The 21,662-nt window shown below is 40.3% G+C and overlaps 1 protein-coding gene across 12 annotated transcripts in view; it reads left to right on the top strand.

Moving 5' to 3' along the window:
• Positions 1–21,662, top strand: part of DMD (dystrophin) — a 1,259,796-nt gene that overhangs the window by 1,220,526 nt on the left and 17,608 nt on the right. For 10 of the 12 annotated variants that reach the window (XM_082049442.1, XM_082049444.1, XM_082049438.1 and 7 more), the window contains 5 exons: positions 3,815–3,880; positions 5,173–5,238; positions 7,767–7,925; positions 17,353–17,596; positions 17,954–18,077. In XM_082049442.1, coding sequence (XP_081905568.1) covers positions 3,815–3,880; positions 5,173–5,238; positions 7,767–7,925; positions 17,353–17,596; positions 17,954–18,077 — 659 coding nt within the window. The remainder of the gene's footprint in view (positions 1–3,814; positions 3,881–5,172; positions 5,239–7,766; positions 7,926–17,352; positions 17,597–17,953; positions 18,078–21,662) is intronic. The other 2 variants (XM_082049441.1, XM_082049443.1) reach the window with 1 other exon arrangement.

Here is a 21,662-nt window from a genome sequence, read left to right as displayed (position 1 = left end):
ATGAGAAACTAATATATAGCATTCTATATATTTCTACATGGTGAAATGTATATGGCTTGCACATTTATTGAATTTTTGGTAGAATAAACAATAGTGAAATGTATACATTGCAATATTGATTTATAATTTTCATTTGGAGCACAAAACATTGGGAAGTCAAGTGAAGTGCTCTGCCCCCAGGAGGTGTAAGCAACCAAGAAACACATCCAGTACTGCAAACCTCATATGATTGAGGATTCACCCACAGAGAACACAAAAAACTGGAGCCAGACTGAAATAGATGGACTCTGAACTTCAGGATGCACTTCTGTTCATAAATGCATCACCTGGGGACGATTGCAGCATACTATAGTATATACTCAACTGAGGATCTAGATTTCTTACCCTGTAGAACAATTGCAAAGTTAAAAGTAACATTTAAAGAAAGCTTGGATAATATTGAATGGCATTGCTGTGTCTGACATAACATGAAATTACGCTGCCATAACATGCTTGATTCTAATTACTTGCAGTAGTAACATAATGGTGAGCCCACACCAATAGCTTCACACCGAAGGTTTGGTGTCAGGGAATTTAACTCGCATGTAATACTTAAAAAAATTCAAGAAATACTGAGAGACAGGATTTGTATGGAGAGGTTGCGGCTTCTGTCAGACCAACTCAGGTATCTTCCTGAGCACAATCCTTTTGTCTGGTCAGACAAGAAAGCAGAAAATTCAGAAATGGATAATGGCTGGAAAGAATTTCTCTTCATTTTGTTCTGCGAACTTTGTTCCTTTCCTTCATGCTAGACCACCAAGCTTACAACACAAGTTACTGAGCTACCCAGGTTTAAAGCTGCTTCTTAGCTACAGGACTGATTCCAGCTTCACCAGTCAAACCTCTTATTCTGGTTATTATAAAACTTCCCTGTTTTCTAAGATTGTGCCTTTATTTGGTGCTTTCATGCCAGTTTTCTGGTAATCTTCAAAGTACTCCAGAGGAGCATAACTTGGCAGCATTCAGCAATACTAGTGCTACCCTGACATCTACATTTGATGCAAGTGGAACTGTTAAATACATATATTTATCTTTTTTACTAGAAGTTAATGATTCTGACTGCTTATTATCTAGTATTTTGCACAGGTGTTCTGCTTGCCAGGCATTAAAGGGACACCTCACACTTTTTGTGAGAATTTCTGTCTTTTTACTTGGGCTGTCAGTGGCACAAATACAATTTATTTGATTCTACACTTTCAAGAAGCATCAACTGAAATGCTGAACAGCGAGAAAAGTACCCTTGTCCTGCCAGCCAGGTATTTGGGGGTGCAGGGAGTTGCTGGAGGTGGCATTTGCCACTCAGTCACCACTCGACTGGAATTCTCCAGACTGTTCCTGCAGACCCCAGCCTGTGCAATGCAGCTGTGGAGCCCTTGTAAAAGGGATGGTTATCTTGGATAAATATTGGCTGTGTCTCTCAGCCTTGTCACTGACTTCTCCAACTGATTAGGTGGGCTGAATGTGTGTGCTCAGAGAGGAAGGGCAGGGAGCTCTGGCAGAGATGGTCATCTAAGAGTATGTCTGCACAACAGCTTGCAATGCAGCACAGTCATTCTCAGGCTTGCTCAGGTGCTGGCAGAAGTGTACCTCTGAGCAGCTAAATTCAACATAAGGGCTGCAGTGCTTCTCAACAGGTTTGCTTTCTTAAGCAAACTTTAAAAAGGTGTTTGAGGTGGATCTCCACTGCAGTATGTTCTGAAGTGGAGACAAACCTGGAAATGCAGCCTCATCCCCTGCCTTCAGTTGATGAAGAAACAGAATCAGCTTCAACAAGTTACACAACACTGTGTTGTCTTTAAAATATGTATATAGATATGTAGATATATAGATATATATATTACACACCTTGTTCACTTCTGAAGTTGAGGCTTAGTTTGAAGGCAGCAAGTATGTGATCAAGCAGTCAGGGCCCATCTTTTGCCTTGCACTTCTGCCAAAAGAGACAGCTCTTCATTGCCCAGTTGGTCCCAACCAAGTGCTGTTCCTTTCCTTTGGACTGATACAGATACATGTGCAATGCCAGGGTAAGAGGGATTAGGAAAATGATCCAGCTAGAAATTAAAGCTACTTCTAGCACAAATTTCCTAGTCTACAAGTATTATCAGCAATACTTGTGTGTGCATCGAAACCAAGACCTCTTCCTTCATTGATAGTACTTCCTTAGAGCAGGTTAACATCTACTGTATGTCAAGCAAATTAAAAAAATCGGAATAACATCAATTTATCCGAAAAGCATTGTTACCATTCTCTATAACCCACTGCTCTAGATAAATTGCATCCTTTTCCCCTCCCATCTCTTCAGTGTAGATGTTCTTACATAAAAGTTGCATATCAAGTTGCAGAGAAGCAGCTGCCCATCCACACAAATCTCTGCTCTACTTAGAAACTCTGTGAACTGAGTGTGCTGTGGTAATGTTTGAACATGTGATGGGTAAAAGTACAGGTGAAGGTCAAAGCTCATTTCAGAACAAATGCAATTTGTGATACTTGGCGTGTGATGTCTTAAAGAGGAAAAACTCTGCTGTTCTGCGAGAAGAGACATTAAAGATTGTTAATTTCATCTGTTCAGCATACAGCTCTGAATTTGGAATTTTCTGAATTTTATAGAGCCATTTGCAGACTGATTAGAAAACTGGAAGATGACCAGTCTAGTAGATTTACTGTAGGATTATGAAACTCCTAACACAGGAGCATTACAAACCACAAGATTATTATGGTTTTGGTTTATTAGTAGTAAATACAAAACTTATACGCTCCTGCAATGTGGTGCAATCCCTGCTGGGCAGACCCAGCCTGAACCATAGTATCCAACAATTTAAAACTCCATCCTCAGTCAGGAGTTCCAGAAGGAGAGTTGGCAGAGGAGACGGAATAAAGAGAAGTTGAAATTAGCTAACATACAAGATTGCCGTACAATTTGAGAAGCTGCATAATTTTTTGTTATTCCAGCACCTCCTGATACATGCAGATTGGCAAAATTCCACATGGCAGCAAAGGGTGCTCACTGAACCGCATAGGCAATATAATTCAATGGTGACATTTTCCAGAGTTGAGGCTGTAAGAAACAATATTCTAATTCATTAGAAAAGTCCTATGAATTGTTTTGATCGATTAAAAAAAGTGAAGAGGACCTATACCGTCTGATTTGTCGTGCAGAAAAACCAAAATAGTTGACAGTGTCTTACTGTGTAACACACTGATCTACAGTTCACTTTACAACCCTGGAAAGATGCTAGGCAAAGTCATCAGGTTTTGCAGTGTGTTATTAAAGGCTCATTTGAGACATGTTATGTTTCTTGTATTTATTTCTAGTTGCTCGTGGAGTAGTCCTTCAGGGCTCTTTTAAGTGGGATGTGCTGGAAGCAGGCACTGGAGCAGGGCGGGAGGCAGAGGAGAGGTTCCCAGCAGGGCCTTCACAGCCGGCACAGGGCTGCCTGTGAAACAGAATTTCCAACGAAAGAGGCAGGTGTGAAGGGAAAACGGGGGTGGAAGCTCTTCTATAAATCCTTTGGAAAAAGGTTCTTCAGGGACTGGTGTGAAGAAGAGTCATTGCAACAGCCGGATTCCAGAATGGTCAAAATCCCCGGTGTGGTACCACAAAGCATTGCACCGATGGCTTGAGGAGGCACACACAGCACCTGGAGTTATAATTTGCTGTTTGTCAAACGTAGCGTAAGCATAAGGCATAGAGATGTGAGGATGTAGGCATAGCTAAGTGTCTTTTTACTTTTGAAGGGGTATTGTTTGTGATTAATCAGTGTTTTCTGCCTTATAGGCCTGCCTCGTCCCCTCAGCTTTCACATGATGATACTCATTCACGCATTGAACATTATGCTAGCAGGTATGAGTCCAGCTGGACGTTAGGCAGATCTTTCTCTAAACAATCATTTAAAACAAAAAAAAAATCCAAAGACTAGCTGCTACCTGAGTGCTTCTTAAAGAAACATAGAGCATCATCGTCTGTGGTTGCTGTTAACCGGCCTGTCAACTAACTTGCATGCCAGATCACCTGTGTGGTCAGAAGTGAACTTTAGGTCCTCTGGGGTATTCGTTGAGCTGTGCCCTCGGGTTACTAACCTTTTAATAGGCTTGGTAACAACAGGACAAGGGGTAATGGTTTTAAACTAAGAGACGGTAGGTTCAGTCCAGATATGAATAAGGAAGAAATGTTTTACAATGAGGGTGCTGAAACATTGGCACAGATTGCCCAGAGAGGTGGTAGATGCCCCATCCCTGAAGACATCACAGGCCAGGCTGGATGGGGCTCTGAGCAACCTGATCTGGTTGAAGATGTCCCTGCTCATTGCAGGGGGGTTGGACTAGATGATCTTTAAAGGTCTCTTCCAACCCAAACCATCCTGTGATTCTATGGGCTTACATAGGGTTTTGTTTTTAATATGGACCCTGGTATAATCATGCTAATCAGAAGAGCAGAAACCCCCAATCTCTATGTGGATCTCAAGTGTCATTTTAATGTTAAGTAACTTACCTTGTAGAATACCACAAGCAGGCTTTCTCCTTGATTTGGAGGATTAAAATAGTGGTATGTCACTGCTTTAGTTCACTTGTCAGCTTTCATAATGCTCTTAAGAATGAAAAAGTGGGTTAATTGCACAAATATGAAAATGTTTTTCTACCAGGCAAGTAAATTTGCAAGGGTTGAGGTAATGAAAAATAGTTATTCCAACCTCCTCTTTCTCCGTCCTAGAATCACTTGATCAGGAGATGTATGTCTGAATTATACAGGATGTTTAGGAGGGGCTGAGTGTTGAAAACCAATGAGAAATGAGTGATCACTACAGTTCTGATGACATTGCCAGGTACACAGCAATTTGTGTAGTCCCCTGGCATCTTAAGGCCTGCCTTTGATTGCGGAATTAATCATGAGGAGTGGAATATAACCTTAGAGAAAGGATTGAAAACTTAGAAGTGAGTTTAGTAAGGTCATTGTAACAACAATTATTTGCAATATCTTATTGCAAAACTTTCTGGTAATCAACAGTGAGTGTAAATTAATTTGAGTTTCAAGTTCATCAAAAACATCATGCTCTTTAATTTTTCAGCAATGTTAGAGCAAGTAAAGTTTCTGGAAAACATCATTGGTTTTAGTGAGTCTTGTTTATTTTTCCACAGGCTAGCAGAAATGGAGAACACCAATGGTTCTTATCTAAATGACAGTATTTCACCTAATGAGAGCATGTAAGTAGGCTGTTTTAATATTTTTGACGTGTTTTCTTGTGAAGGTTAATAACTTCTAATAAAATTCTGTAGTGCTGAATTTGCATAGCCACATAACACATCTGGTTCAATTTAATGATGAACTCATGTTCGTTCATTTTCTATCATAGTGTCTAGATTTATGGCTTATAGCCATAATCTATAACCAAAATTATACAACAGATGATTGATACCTTCAAAATTAAAATTACTAATTTCTTCCCAAAAGTTATGATTTGTTCAGCAAATAGTTCGCATATTACCGATGTGTTTTAAGGACAAAGATAAAAAGATAACCTTTCTAGCTGTACTGCAAACTTAATCATGATGAAATTGCTGTAAGCTAGAAAATATTGTGGGCAAAGTGTCATTCAAAAGTTAGCAGGGCTAAACAGAAATCTTTGGTCTACAAATACCTGAAATACATTGCAAGAGTAAGGCAGGAGGGACTCATCCTCACCGTGAAATACCAGAAGCAGAAAACTTTTTAAGTTGGACAGGTCACTGACAAGCATTCATTGTACTACTTTAAAGTCATAAATAAAAGTTTTAATTTTAAAAAAAGTAATTCAATCTAATGCTGAGACATTTTTGTGGTTTTCTGACACGGTCCATTCTTGGTATTGTCTAGATTTTTTTTTTTTTAATTGTCTGAATGGAAGGACTTAGAACTAGAAAGTTAACTGTGAGTAAAGTTTCTGAACACAGGACAGAAGCACATAAATCATTGTCATGCTTGAAAATTTGGTCTTAATTAATTGTAGGAGAAGCCATAGTACAGATTCTAAATCAAATATGAAACGACTCAATTCTCAACTTTTCTGAAAGTGGTTTTTTCTGTTCTACATTATCTCATCCTTACCACTGCTTAAGGGGTGGGTTTTTAAAAAATTCGTGCAGAATCTTCTTTTTATTAAATTTGTAGCATTCAGTTAAAGCACAGTACTCTGGCTGGTTTTCATTCACTTTGAGATTCCAAATTGTTATTATTTTATAACGTTGGTTGTAAGCCTGCGAGATGTTCTTGGATAACAAAAAAAGCTGTTTCTTTGTTTTGAAATAGTTTCTCTTTTGACTTGGTAGGATTGTTACCTACCAACTTCGAAAGTAAACCCGCTGTACGACTAAGTACATTGTTTGAATATATTGGTTCAAAAAGGTGAAAGTTAAAATGACACATCAAAACTAATGCATATGTAATGTCAGTGTATTTTCCTACAGCTAATGGAAACTTTGTTTCCAGGTGTTTGTCAGTTTTGTTATCGTATATGGAATTTCATGTTGTCCTCACTGTAATATTTCAGTGTCCTTAGTCAAAAATCATACATAAGCAGTATCTTTTGTATTACACTTTGGTCTTACTGGTCAATACATTCTTTGGTTGATTAAAAGATGTATTAATATGATTCAGTTAATAAGTTAACCACTGACTGTTCAGTTTATTACTGAGATTGTACTATTAAAATGAGGATAAATCTGTGCTTTTTGGAAGAAATATGATCCAGATAACACATTGTGGGAAAATCAAAGCTCATCATTAATCTGCTACGGTAATTCTTTCAGTTTTATTTGTCAGGTTATGCTTAAGTATTATCTGTTGATATTCTTCTGGGTTTGGGATTATTTGGATTATAATTGCAGTTAGAGCAATAAATGGAGGCAGGGTGGGAGGAAAAACAAGATTCCAAACAGCAGTGTCATTTCTTTCTGTGCTCGACTTGTGGTGTCAAGAGAAGCCTTCTGTGGTTTTTCACGGTTACTCCTGGTGTCAGCTACATCGCTTAGGGCCTGGATGCGTCTCCTTAGCACTTAAAACACCCATGTAATACTGGGAGGTGGTCATGGTCTTCAGAACTGGATTAGCTTTTCTCTTCCAGAGATGTTTCTGTTTCAAATGCTGGACAGTTTAGGGGGAAACAGAAATAGAGATCATATGTATTACATAAAATATATTTGTAATCTTACATTGTACGTCATTTGTAATTACAATCTAAAAAAAAACCTGTGAAAAATAGCATAATTTCATTAGATTAAGTCCATTTTTTTTATTTCACCTCATTTACAATTTCATAGAGAAAAACAGACAGAGGACACCTTTATTACACAAGGAGAGTTTGTAGGTGTACAAATAAAAGCCTTGCCTTTGAATGCCCCTTCCACAACACAGATGAGGTAGCAGAAGATGGCCTTTTTTCTCAAGCAAATTCCTAATTGAAGTTAGGCAAAAGAGGAAAAATGTGGTTGGCTGTGGCAAAATTTGGCTTTAAGTATCTGAAAAGCAGAGAGGAAGAGTGGTGAACTCTGTAGAGAAGGAAAATTATCAAGAGAATAAATGAAACTGTTCAGCAGATTTTGCTGTAAGGTACAATACATTGCTCTGCTCTTAGTGATGAAGAGTTCAGCAAATCTCTCTGTAAGCAGTGAGAGATGGGAAGTGAATCATCTCATACTCACTGCAAAGTTAAAAATGAGGAAGGAAACAGCCTGTTTTATCCTCCTCTCTTTTCCAGCGATGACGAACACTTGTTAATCCAGCACTACTGCCAAAGTCTGAACCAGGAGTCCCCCCTGAGCCAGCCCCGAAGCCCTGCCCAGATCCTCATTTCCCTGGAGAGTGAGGAAAGAGGGGAACTGGAGAGGATCCTCGCGGACTTGGAGGAGGAGAACAGGTGGGTTACGCCGCCAGCTGCCGCAGCCCTCGCGTTTCTTATTTCCTTCTCTTCTGCCTTATTTCCATGATAGTAATGAGCTTCACACCAGTGTTACTTTATTTTGCTGTAATGAAAGGGAAGGGTGTGCAGACATCTGCAGCGCTGTCTGGAAAAGACAGGCAGAAGTTCTCAAAAAAACAGGCTTTTGTCAAAGAAGTTGGCCACTGAGATATATAAGGTTTTGAAATTACCTCAAGTAATTTGAAGTAAAGAATCTGTTAAATATTTGTGCTGTACAATTAGATGGAATTCCCTTTGATAGCACGTTGAGGGATAAAATAAGTTGTAAAGTTGCATTTTTTTCAGACAAATGTGATCTTTCATGGTGGTTAAAACTTGAGTCCTCTTTCTGCTTGGTGTTATTTGTTGCCATTTCTTTAGCCTTTCAATATCGAATATATTTTGCCTCTTTCAATTTCAGGTTTAGTTGAAGTTGTCTTCATTAATCATAACCTTCTGCCTTAGCTGGATTCTTGCAGCATCACAACACTGCAGTTCTCTTTCTGTGGTACTCTGGAGTTTTGGGCCACCAACATAAAAACTGGTAGATCTTGACCCTGGCAGATGTGTAACTGCAACCATGAACTACCAAAATTAGACTGTAAGATAGAAAACATTTAGATCTAACAAAAAAAAAATACATATATTTGTCTTCTGCTAGCTACAGCTTTTATGGTAAAGTCTATTGGCATTTTCATGTACTTTTTTCTTGCTTCTTTAAGAGCTAGGTACCTTTGTTTACATTGAGATTTAATGCAGTAATCATTTACCTTAGGCATGTTAAGAAAATAATGAAAGAGTTGTCAGTGTCATAGATCTTCTCTCCATGCATAAGTCTTCTTTGGATGGCACTAATCAATTATAGTGGTTCCATCACCCCACCATCTCCATGAGACTGTGGTTGGGACTTATTTACAAAGGGCAGAGACTGGACTTGCAGAACAGGTCAAGTTGGTTTTGTCATGGAGGAGCCTGAAATAAGCTTTTCTGTGACCTGGAATAGGAGGAAGATTTCGATCTGCCTTGTGCATCCTTCTGGATGTGCATCAGCTGCTCCTCTGCAGAAGTCTGTTTTTCTTTATAAGTAATGTGCTTCAGCTAGGAAAAGGAAAGAACCTGTGTTCTCCATAAATGCCAGTTTTTATTTTTCTGTAGACTTGTCACTGTAAGAGCAACTAATTTAATTAACAATTTGTTTCACACATGCTTTTTCATTAAAGGTGTCATTTACTGTAAGAGTCACTTTTTAAATCCACCATTATTTTCTCATGCCCTCATGTTTCCAGTTGCATTGCACCTTCTCTGCATTCAGACTACAAAATCTTTAGGCCGGGTTAAGCTGAAGATCAAACTGCTAAAATCTAACTGCTTTCTATGAGCAATTAGTAGCAGAGAAAACAGCTGGAGATGATGTTTCCTGCTTGCATGAAAAATGCTGGCACTATATCTGACAGACTTACAAATAATAATAAATTGGGGAGTGAGAAATAAAGAGGAAGTGTCAAGGGCGCAATATTTTTCAGGAAGATTTGGGAGAATGTGGGGATCAATAGGCGTAAAGGATGAGGAACGTGTTTCAGACAGAAAGCTGTAGTAAACAAAGCCCTTGCTCTCTGAACAGCAGGGAGATTTTGTTTGCAACAAACCCCAGACTTCCTATTACATAGAACATAAAGCCCAAGTACTTTCCAAAGTGGAGGAAAAACAGTATTTTGAAATAAGCCATCACGCTTTGCATACAGGATTTGGGTAGTTAAGAATTATTGTGTAACTAGTGCCATACAGATATTAGAGTAAAATAGCTTGGTTTTCAGGGGATGGTTGTTGCTTTTTAAAACAGCACTAGGAAGAAGAAAAAAAATCATAATGCTTTTCTGTCTGTGTAGAAAATAAGCTGCCCACCAGAAAGGAGGATGGCTTTTAAAGCAGACTCAATTTAGATTAGAAATGTGGTGTATGAATGTTAGTATAAGATGGAATTAGACAGCTAAAGAGGCTAAAAAATTGGGGGGGGGGGGGGGGGGGGTGGAGGGGGCCTAGGCTTTAAATTTCAGTATGAGCATTATTTAATAACTACTAGTGAGGAATAACATGTTAAAAGATCTCTGTCAGGAATTAGACCCCAAAAATGCTTATTTTGAAGTCTGCCAATCCTGGATTAAACAAGTGCTGTAGACAATAATGTTGATTATAGCCTGTTGTTTTCTCATTTGTATGGCTAGAGGCTCAGTCAGGGATGGGATGCCACCGCAAGCCACCTCACCTTTTGTGGATGCTTCAGGTCTTGATGCAGCAGGGACGCAATGGTCTGTTTCTGTAGGACAGCGTGGAGGTCACACTGCTGTGATTTTCACTGATGATGACAAAATCATGACTTTTGTCTCTGCAAACTGCTATAAATAACTAGTACTTAAAATGTGAGGTGGATGCTGAAAACCAAACAAGTTCTTGTCCTGATAGCTTGTCACGGCCAGATAACTATGATATTTTGGAGGAAACACTGATTCCTATTTAGAAAAATAAGCCATTCAGACAGGATCAGTCAGGAATCCTTCATGTAACTTATTTGCCTTTAAAGGGACAAGACTGGTTTTCAGATTTCTATTTTCTAGTCTTTTTCTCCTTTGAGATTGTGCAAACCTTTTTTGGCTCTTGCCAAAAGTAATCAACAACCTGGGATCTAATTCCTTGTGTGAGCCCTGTTCCAGTGGGTGAGCATATATTCCTTCCCTTGCTGATCCGAAAAATGCCCTCGGAGTAAACGTTGTTTATTGCCACAGCATGAAGACTCGGTGAAACTATTGCTTGGAAATGAGCTGAACGTGATGCAAATCACGTTGTGACTGCTTAGTCCTCAGCCCAGCCTTAAATCACCTGAACTGTTCATCATGTTTGGGGGTGTTGGTTGACAGCCAGTTGAACATGAGCCAGCAGTGTGCCCAGGTGGCCAAAAAGGCCAACAGCATCCTGGCTTGTATCAGGAATAGTGTGGCCAGCAGCACTAGGGAAGTGATTGTGCCCTCTACTTGTTGCTGCTGGGGCCCTACCTCGAATCCTGAGTTCAGTTTTGGGCCACTCACTACAAGAAAGACATTGAGGTGCTGGAGAGAGTTCAGAGAAGGTTGACCGAAGCTCGTGAAGGGTCTGGAGCACAAGTCTGATGAGGAGCAGCTGAGGGACCTGGGGCTGTTTAGCCTGGAGAAAAGGAGGCTGAGGGGAGACCTTGTTGCTGTCTACAACTACCTGACAGGAGGTTGTAGCATGGAGGGGGTTGGTCTCTTCTCCCAAGTGGCAAGCGATAGGACAAGAGGAAATGGCCTCAAGTTGAGCCAGGGGAGGTTTAGATTGGATATTAGGAAACATTTCTTCTCAGAAAGGGTTGTCAGGCATTGGAACAGGCTGCCCAGGGAGGTGGTGGCGTCACCATCCATGGAGGTGTTTAAAAGATGTGTAGATAAAGTTCTTAGGGACGTGGTTTAGTGCCAGAGTTAGGTTAACAGTTGGACTCGATGATCTTGAGGGTCTTTTCCAACCAAAATGATTCTATGATCTCCATTGTAAATACCACAGGTGGTTTGGCCAAGGTGCGTCTCCTAGTTGGTGCAGAGCTGGATTTGATGCTTATGCCTGGGAAGGCACGTGGCTGGGTGGCTACCAGCGTTAGATAAGTAGTCATTTTTTTCCTGCCTGTGTTGACCAACTTTTGTTTTTCTGATAATTTTTGACAATGAGGACTTAGCTCTCTGCTGTATCTTGCATTATTTTACTACTGGAGTCAGCATATACAGTCACTTCTCAGCAGGTCTTGGGAAAGCTGCAGCAAGTGCCAACAAGAAGCAACACTACAATATTCAAAACACTTTACTGTCATTTCTCTTTTTCTTCCACTCTCCACAGTTTCTTGCTTTAAAAAAAAAGCCCTTCTCTTTTTTGCTTTGTATTTAGAATTTTTTTTTAAATCTCTTTTGAGCTGTTTATTGAATTTGGACCTTCATTTGGTTTTCAGCTGCAGTTTCTGGTTTCCAAGTATTTCCATCTTGACATGTTACCTAAATGAAAAAGACGCTTTGAAATTGTAATGTTAAGGTTTTGCTTTTGGACAGTTTAAAAAGATCTGTTGCGTCTTTTGAATTGTTCTGAAATGTGTTTTCTGACTTAGAAACTAACCTAGCTGTGACACAGTTGTGACTGGATTTTTTTTCAGTTCCAAGGGCCTCTTGTTAGATATTCATTATTTATCTGCTAGCATTTTGAGACCTTGGTGCTTTTGTAGCTTGCAAATATGATTTCCTTAAATAATTTATGGCTAAAATTTGACTGTTAAATAATTTATGTTTGCTAAAATGTGAGCATTTTAGAGAATATTTTCAACTGGTGAAATTTTTTCATTTGAGTATTAGGCCTTCAGGCTCATGCTCAGTTTTACATCCCGTGAAATATTGTGATAAGACCATTTCTTGTCTATTCAGTAGACCAAGTAATCTTGATACTATATTGCAATGTAAGAGAAAAATCCAAATAATTATAAAACTATCTCAAAAACATTTTGAAATTTCCTTAAGAGTGAATCTATTTCAAAACCAGCGAAGACAGGTTTTTGGTGTCCATCTAAAGCAATACATTACATAGGTTATGCTGCAGATTAGGTTATAATGACTAGGATATACTCTGCCAGCATTAAAAAGAAAGCATACAGGGTTGTGCTGACAGACACTCAGAACTTTTTGTAAAGAATTAAAATACTTTCCTGCTGTTTTAATGACTAAAGAAAGTGAATGCTTCCTAATAATTTAGTTGCATCAGTGTCACTAACATACTTCAGTAAAAGGGAGACTTCTCTTGCGTTCTTTTGTTTTCCTCTGAACTCCTTGCTGTACTATAATAAGGACTTAGTAAATGAGATCTCCAGCCTGAGTTATTTGCCTTTCCTTTCCCTTCCTGACGTGCACCCAGAGTGCACTGGGCTGTGTGCCATCGGAGAACTGCTAACACCCCAAATCTCAAAGCTGCCCTGTTTCCATGTAGCTGTGCTGTTCCTTCAAATCTGAAGACTGATGAATGGCCTCCTCAAATAAGTTCCTTCATTGTAGTTGCCAATAGCGAGAAAGTGATGCATTTCTAAATGTGCCAAGGTTCCTTCTGGTATTTATTTTGGCATTGAAGAAGTGGAACTAGGTCTTCCGAGTGTGACGCACTGTGAGTAAATGCTGGCACTCTAATGAGGGACAGGGGTAGGTGGTTCAGTTACCAGCTTTGTCCTTTTCTTCATACCACTGATCTTCTGCAGGGAGATGACAAAGAACATGAATTCACAAGTTCTCAGTTGCCTCTGAGAGGACTGCTCAGCAAATGGGGTCCACTAGGATTTCCGTCACCAGGCAATTAATGCTGCCAGTGATAGATGTGATTAATAACTCATGAGCTCTTTACTACGCAGCTCTTTACAGTTGCATAAATCAAGGTTACATTGCATGCTTCCTCTCTTATTTTTCTTCATGAGTGCTTCAAAGAGGTGCAAGCATAGTAAATGGAATATCTGGGGTTTTTCTTTGAATATGCCTCTTACTGAAGCAGAATGTATTTTCCAGTGATAAGAAGACACAGCAGCTTTGTTTGTGACAGCCAGAGGTGAAAGTCACCCACCCTGAGCTATGGTGGAGGGAGGCTGGGTCTCCCCGTGCTTGCTCAGTCACATTCATTTAGAGAGAATTGTGCTTTTATCCCCTTTCTCTTCCCATTTGATGCTGAAGATGTCAGAGGGCGCCTTTCCTTGGGGCACAGAGGCTTTCCTCTCAGGGCTGTGGGCAATGCCTTGGACGCTTGCCTTGCAGCAGCAATCCTTTTTCATTGCACATCTTAAAACTGTTCCAGAGGTGGAAATAAGAGTAGATAGCTCTTTCCTCTAGGATATGCTTACAGCAGCTTTCACAGTCTTTCTTTTTTAATTTTCAGCTTTTTTCCCCCTATAGAATCATAGAATCATTTTGGCTGGAAGAGACCCTCAGGATCATTGAGTCCAGCCATAACCTAACCTAACCCTAGCACTAAACCATGTCCCTAAGAACCTCGTCTGAATGCCTTTTAAACCTCTCCAGGGACGGTGACGCCACCACTTCCCTAGGCAGCCTGTTCCAATGCCCTGTCCGTGAAGAATTTTTTCCCAATATCCAATCTAAACCTTCCCTGGTGCAACTTGAGGCCATTTCCTCTTGTCCTATCGCTTGCCAGGTGGGAGAAGAGACCAACACCCTCCACGCTACAACCTCCTTTCAGGTAGCTGTAGACAGCAATAAGGTCTCCCCTCAGCCTCCTTTTCTCCAGGCTGAAGAGCCCCAGTTCCCTCAGCTGCTCCTCATCAGACTTGTGCCCCAGAGCCTTCACCAGCTTTGTCACCCTCCTCTGAACTCTCTCCAGCACCTCAATGTCTTTCTTATGATGGGGCGCCCATTTATGTTAATATAAAACTTCATTCCTGTATGTTAGATCCCAATTATTATGACATTACTGATCATCTGTCCTCTGCAACACTCGTACAGCTCTGAATGAGGTTGCTATGATAAGTTTTAATTCTCTGGGCCAAGGATTGTGTAGCTGGACTGAAAAGGTTCACCTGAAAAACTCAGTAACACAGGTGCTCTGGATAAACTCACATGCAACCTTAAAGTGACATTCCTTTGTTCTAACAATATTACTGTCTTTAATTACAGAACTCACAAATTCAGACATATCTCTCCTTGGATAATATGCAATATACTTTACTCTTTTTTTTTTTTTTTCCTGTAGACTTTCAGAAAGAGTTTTTAACTATTTTGTATCAGACATGAGGTGTTTTTGTCTGAGTTACTCCCTACTCCTCACTTGTTTTTCAAAACCATGGGTACTGGAAGGACTTTTCTATATTGATAGGTGAGGCGATAGTTGTAGATTTCTTTGTAGCAAGGTACCGGATTATGTTGTAAGTATGACCAAGTGCATTTATTTAGTCTCCCTTAGGGTGATATTTTATCTTTTGCTTTACAGTACTTCAAACTTTGGAGTCTGCTGTTTGTAGAGTGTTGCCTGTATCATACGTCTGGGAAATTTCTCATGGGGTAGCAACAGCCACAGTCTACAGACTTTGTGAAAAACAAACTTAATGATCAATCCTGTATAATCTTTAATCTGCAGTAACACCGTTTGTGATACTGTTGTCATGCTCATTCCTATTCCCTTCTGTAGTTTTTATTAATTACTCACTAATTCATTCAGCTAGAAGTATCAGAAGACATTAAGTCATGTGGAAGGCAACACCCAGTACAGTCCTTCTTTCTTTCTTCCAGATAATTTTCATGGACTTGAAACAAAAATTTTCTTTGAAAAAAAAAGCTCTCCGTAGTCTTACCTCTTTGTGTGGGTTTTAGAAAAGGAAATTTTGAATTTTGGAGCAACCTGAAGTTAAGAGTGATCAACCCCTTTTTTTAACCTTTTAAACTTTTGCAGAAGAGGGACCATGTAGGTCAGACATCCCTTGGAGATCATGTTCAGGGGCAGGGGGAGATGCCGCAGTCCCAGTTTGGGACACATCCATCATACAGCTGCTGAGGGGCACAAATACAGTTAAAGGACAGTCAGTAGCCGGTCTTTGTCCTTGGCATTGCTTTCTTATTCACGTGAAATGATGCATGCTTCTTTAGTTTTCATTCTGGTCACAATAACATACATTTAGAAGTGTTTCAGAGCTTAATAAAGTTTATTGGGAAGTTTCTGAGGTGCTATTTAAGCCTCCAGAGGAAACTGTCAGTGTGTATTGTGGTTTGCGGGCAGAGCTGGCAAAAAGTGCCTGTTCTCACAACCTCAAATAAGAGCAAGTTGGAAAAAATAAAATCTGGGTCACTGCTTGTGATGAGTAAGCAGTTACCAGAGCATTGAGCTATTTTTCACCCCTCTGGGAAGCTGCGAAGGAACATCACAGCAACAAAATCCCAGTACAGTTTATTAGGCCTCCCTTGCCTGCAAAGTTTCTGTTACAAGCTCCTATTTTTGCATTGTTGGGCTGTGTTTTCCTTAGCAAGCTTTCAGTTTCATCCCTTCTCTGCTCTTCCTGCTTGGCATTTTTTTTTTCATATGGGCCGTATAGATCATATTAACCTATGGAGTGGTTTACTGGAGTAAAACTGGGGTTTTACAGAATAAAATAACAAGTATAACGGTGCCATAAAGTTACAGTAGACTTTTATCACTCTAGGCAGGGCAGTCCCAATGAAGATGGAAATTATAGCCTCAAAAGTTTGTGCAGTGCGGTTTAACAGATTAGCTCACTAATTTGTCTTTTCCTCATCTTAGGTTAGTAATTTTAGAGCTAGGCTAGAAATGCATTTGTGAATATTAACAGAGGAGAGTGATGTGACCTGCCTGACGACAGCAGAGTTTCAAATGAACTGCCGAGTTCTGTGTTTTGCTCTGACTCTTTGGGTCTCCTTTGTTTTTTAGCTTTATAAAACAGGCCAGCCAGGTGGTGTCCACTTTGATTAGCGTTTGCAAAGTGCTTTGATCACTCCAAGTCCTCTTTTAGCACTAATTAGTCCTCGAGTGTATTCATGCATGGAAGCAAACAGGCAGTCCCACTTGTGCTGGGAAGGATGAAAGGCAGGAAGCCAAGGGCTGAGCCCAGGACAGACCGTACCCGGGTGCTGGGAGAGTGTCTGGAGCCCAGCCAGCCGCTGCCTCCTGTGCCCTGGAAGGGAATTAACTGTGAATTCTGGTGACGCAGAGAGCCTTTGGGTATCACAGGTCCCTGTAATATCAGCTGCATGTGAATTTGCGAGGTGTCAGCCTACAGGTATATGCGTTCAGCAGACTAAAAGGCAGGTGGTACAGGTGAACCTTTGCCCCGGCAGGGAGACACATCCCATCCCATCCCATCTCACGAGAGGAGGTGCCTTCTCGCTGCCCTGCACAGAGGGTAGCCTGCACTAGCCTGTTTGGCTGCATCCAGCTTTGGTACCCTCAGTACAGGAAAGACATGGACCTGTTGGAGAGGGTCCAGAGGAGGGTCACAGAAATGATCAGAGGGCTGGAACAGCTCTGCTGTGAGGGCAGGCTGATAGGAAAAGGGGTAGTGGTGTTAAACTAAAGGAGACGAGATTCAGTCTACATGAGGAAGAAATTTTTTTACAATGAGGGTGGTGAAACACTGGCACAGGTTGCCCAGAGGGGTGGTAGATGCCCCATCCCTGGAGACATTCCAGGCCAGGCTGGACGGGGCTCTGAGCGGCCTGATGTAGTTGAAAATGTCCCTGCTCATTGCAGCGGGGTTGAACTAGATGACCCTTGAAGGTCCCTTCCAACCCATTCTTATGATTCTATGATTGCATAAAGCTTTTACCTTCTCGTTGCTTCTCAACAGGAACTTGCAAGCAGAGTATGACCGTCTGAAGCAACAGCATGACCACAAAGGACTCTCTCCACTGCCGTCCCCACCGGAAATGATGCCGGTTTCCCCACAAAGCCCCCGGGATGCTGAGCTCATTGCAGAAGCCAAACTGCTTCGTCAGCACAAGGGCCGCCTGGAGGCCAGGATGCAGATCCTGGAGGATCACAACAAACAGCTGGAGTCACAGCTGCACAGGCTGAGGCAGCTGCTGGAGCAGGTGAGCCCTCAGGCCTTTCTTCTAGATCTCTCCAGAGTCATTTTCCAAACAGGGTGTGAAGTGATATCAATAATAACAACATACCAAGAAATCATATCTGTAGAGACTAGTCAGAGAAAAATGTTATTCTGCAGGCTGCAAGTGAGAAGGTGTAATCATGTTTTGGTATTCTTATTTAGTATTCTTCCTTGCTTTATTCAGAATTCAGAGCTGTTGTTTGCATGCAAGTGTTTACACAGAAACAGACAAAATTGTGTGTACTCATGGTGTAAATAAGAAATACAGAGATCTGAAGATTTGTGCAACTGTACTGAGCTGTTAATAACAACCTCTTCTGTTTTTTTCTTCAATTTTTAGCCGCAGGCAGATGCCAAGGTGAATGGTACAGCACTATCATCTCCTTCTACCTCTTTGCAGAGGTCAGACAGCAGTCAGCCAATGCTTCTTCGTGTGGTTGGCAGCCAGACTTCAGAAACCATGGGTAAGACAACAAAGTTCAGATTGTCAGAAAAAATAGTGATAGTCCCATTTTCCAGCAAAATATCCTTAAAGACAGAAAATACTCTTCTCTCCTGTTCAGTTCAAATGAGAATGAAATAGACATTTCCAGTGGTCTTTGATGTCATCTGGCTGTTTACATTTTACATCTTCATTATAGTTCAGGCTTTTGTTTTTGATCATGATAAACACAATAGCATGGATATTTTTACATTAAACACAAAGCTCAGGCAGGACTTGACTCCTGAAGACAAATGTTACTAAAAAGCTAACTGTTTTATTCATACTGACCTTCGGTAATTAAGCATGACATGGCTGATTTAAGTGTACATAGCATTAATTGTGGCTAAGAGATTAAATGTATGATTAATCATCCCCATGTTAACTGATGTGATCTTATTTTTAATATGTCGTGGCTCAATCAGTAGGATTGAGCTGTCACTCATAGGCACTACTCATCTAGTTTCTTTTCTAAATATTGCATCAGATGTGATAATGAACATGATATGAGTTGTGGAGTAGGGTTAAGTAATAATATTCTGTAGCTAGAGGCTGGAATTATTATTTTGGTGCTTTTAGTAACTGCTCTGTAGCATTTTCCTGATTTCCTATCTGTTATCTAATTAATAGGTATTTATTACCAATTACTAAGGATTTTCTGCTAGTAAAAAAGCAATCAACCATTGCAGCATCTTTAAGCAAATGTACTTAAATTACTTGAACAAGATAATATTTGGAGTCTGGTGATAATATTCAGCTTCATGCAAATAAATTTATTTAGTGGATATTAGAGGCAGTGAGGGAGAGTGAGAAGCTTAAGTGGGAGCTTTTCTCTTCACTGCAACTAGTGACACAGTCGACGACAGAGAGAAATTGAACAGGAGGGAATGTTCTTTTGTGTCTGAAGTGCCACCATGGTAGGAGACGCAGCTTGTTTCAGGGGCTTTTCTTCCTTCCCGAGTGTAGGCAATAACATCAGCCTGTGCTGGTATAAAACGAGATGGGTTCTATACACCCTACAACATAAAATTGTGAAATAAATTGCACCTTTGGGAATCCTTAAGTTGAATCCTGGGGATGAGAGTACAGTCACAGGTAACAGCAATTTCATATGGATCTTTCTTTAATGGTATTACTAGTGAGTAAATATTTTGGAACAGAGTAGACATAATTTATGGGTGGAGTCAGCTTTCTGAAGAAATGTTATGAATTTCATTACATAAAATGTGTTAATTAAATGCACAAGAAAAGATAGGAAGACAGTGGTTCCCAGCCATTTTATTAAAAGTCTTGTATTTTATCTTTTAGTAGGACAAAATATAATAATGTACTTCTTTCATTTGACTCGATATAAAATTATTCCCATTTAACTTGTGAGACTGGAATAATTAATTAACATGCATATAGTCACATAGACTGCTAAAACTTGTTTAAAGCAAGTATTTAGTCATGAGTTGGGTTTTCTGTTTGTTGAATTGAGCCAATATGTGGCAGGACAGTGAGATGTTGAATCGTTATCAGTATGATCGTGTTGAGACTCAGCAAAGCAATGCTGTTGGCAGCATGGAGCAGAGCTTATAAAAGGAATTACTAACTGAGCTAACAAACCGCAGCTAATTCAGTTTGTTGAGTCGTCTTTCACACCAGAAAGCTTTGCTTGCTAGCCTGAGAGTTTCTGAAGCGTGACTTAAAATATTCTTGAATTGTGAAGGGAACCAGAGCGGTGTTGTAAATAATGCTCCCACGCTGCGAGCATGTGCCCAGTAATGAGGGAGTCATAATTTGCAAGAAAATACTGAGGAACTCTAGGTCTCTCAGGCAATGAGGTAATGTAGTGGTGGCTTTTATGTATTTTACTTTTTGAAAGGAGGCTTTAGGGTTTTTTCACTTTGAATGTAGACCCACTGCAGTTATCTCTCTCTCTGCTTTCTCAAGGAGAGATTATTGCAAAAGATTTTCCACCAGCTGCGTTGTCCAGCCACTTGGTAAAAGCAGCAACCCACTTAGATCCTAATTTACAAATAGAAAAGCTTATCCTTTGATAACTTGAAATACACCTGTGCAAGTGGAAGGGTTCTATTTTCTTCTCGTAGAGCCCTTAATGTGGAGGCCCTGATCTTTGGCCTTTCCCCTCCAGTAATGTGGCAGCAGAGGAGCTTTTCTGAGGCATGTGAGTCAAGAGGCTGTTGCTGAACTTTAATTCATTCGAGTACCACCAGAATGTCAGAGTCTCACCGAGCTTCCCAGGCCTTTTGTGGAAACAGAAATGGGGAAGACCAGTTTGGGTAAAGAGAGATAACTGAGGTCTGAAGGCATCTTTACTGTTATCTGCTTGCTTGGCTGGTGTCTTATTTTGTTGTTTACAAGGCAAGGCAATGCTCAGAAAAATCATCCAAATGAGAAAGAATAATGCTTTTTAAATAAAGATACAGCAGTATTGAGGGTCGACAGAGTTCAGTTTGTATCAGCGTTTACCAGGATATTTGCATATCAGTACCTGTCCTCAGTTCTTCTTGGCCAGGACAGCAGAACCACTGCCCCCTTCTTTTGGTGTTTGTGGCCAGGTGGGTTTCTGCAGGCGTGCTGATAAGGTTCTCACTCTGGACAGAAGTGGTGAGACCTCTCTCTGAGTTTTCACCTTGACGTCCAGCAGTGTAGGTAGTTCTGCTAAGGCACCTCTGTCAGCGCAGCACTTGGTGCCAAGTGACTCATGGCCTGAATTGATTTGTGCGAACCCAGCACCAGTCGAAAGCTGAATAAGCTATTTTTAGCCCATTAGTGTAATAAAAGAAGCTGATATAAAGACCATAAGTTATATGAATTAGGTGCTTCTTGCAGGAACTTTACCCCACTTCTTGTACTGGAGTGAGAAAAATTACTCTTGGTCAGTAATAACTCTGTGAAGCTCCTGGCCCTAAGGTGAGGCCAACACTAACCCTAATAATAGGGAATATATGCAGTCCTGAAGTGTTCATTTAGCATCTCGTTTAGCAGGCTTTCCACTAGCGTGGAGCACCTCAATGTTTAAAGAATGTAAATGCTAACAGAAATTCAGGCAGTTTATTACTCAAGTTGAGTAGGGCAAGGCATGTTAGAATAAAGGGTCATTAAGTCACTTTCAAAACAAGGATGTACTGATCATGGTTATTTCAGCAGGCAAAATTGCTTTTGCATTTTAATAGGGATAAAAGAAATCTAGTTAAACAGGAGAATCTCACTCAAATCCTTTAGGTGTATTCTTTTTTCACATGCTTTATTTGTTTTGGAGGCTAGGGTCTGCAGTGAAATCAACATATAGATTTTAGTTATCTGAAACCATGACCAAAAAAAACCCAGTAAAAATAAAACATATTGAATTTCCCATTAAGCTGCTGCCCTATAATCAGGTTATAGAAATTATTCAGTGCGAGAAATGTATTTTGCTTTATTAAACTGCTGCTAAACCCTTTAACAGTACAATTGAATGTTCTTCGAGCGCCAATCTGATGCAATTAAACTGTCAGAAATATTAATACTGATGCAGATGAGAATCTGGGTTTCTCCTGATTTAGGCAGCCAGGCAAAGCAG

The sequence above is a fragment of the Streptopelia decaocto genome (assembly GCF_964273445.1).
Source record: "Streptopelia decaocto genome assembly, chromosome: 1".
Lineage (NCBI taxonomy): Eukaryota > Metazoa > Chordata > Aves > Columbiformes > Columbidae > Streptopelia > Streptopelia decaocto.
Note: the sequence above shows the minus strand (reverse complement) of the source record. Positions and strands in the feature narration are given on the sequence as shown.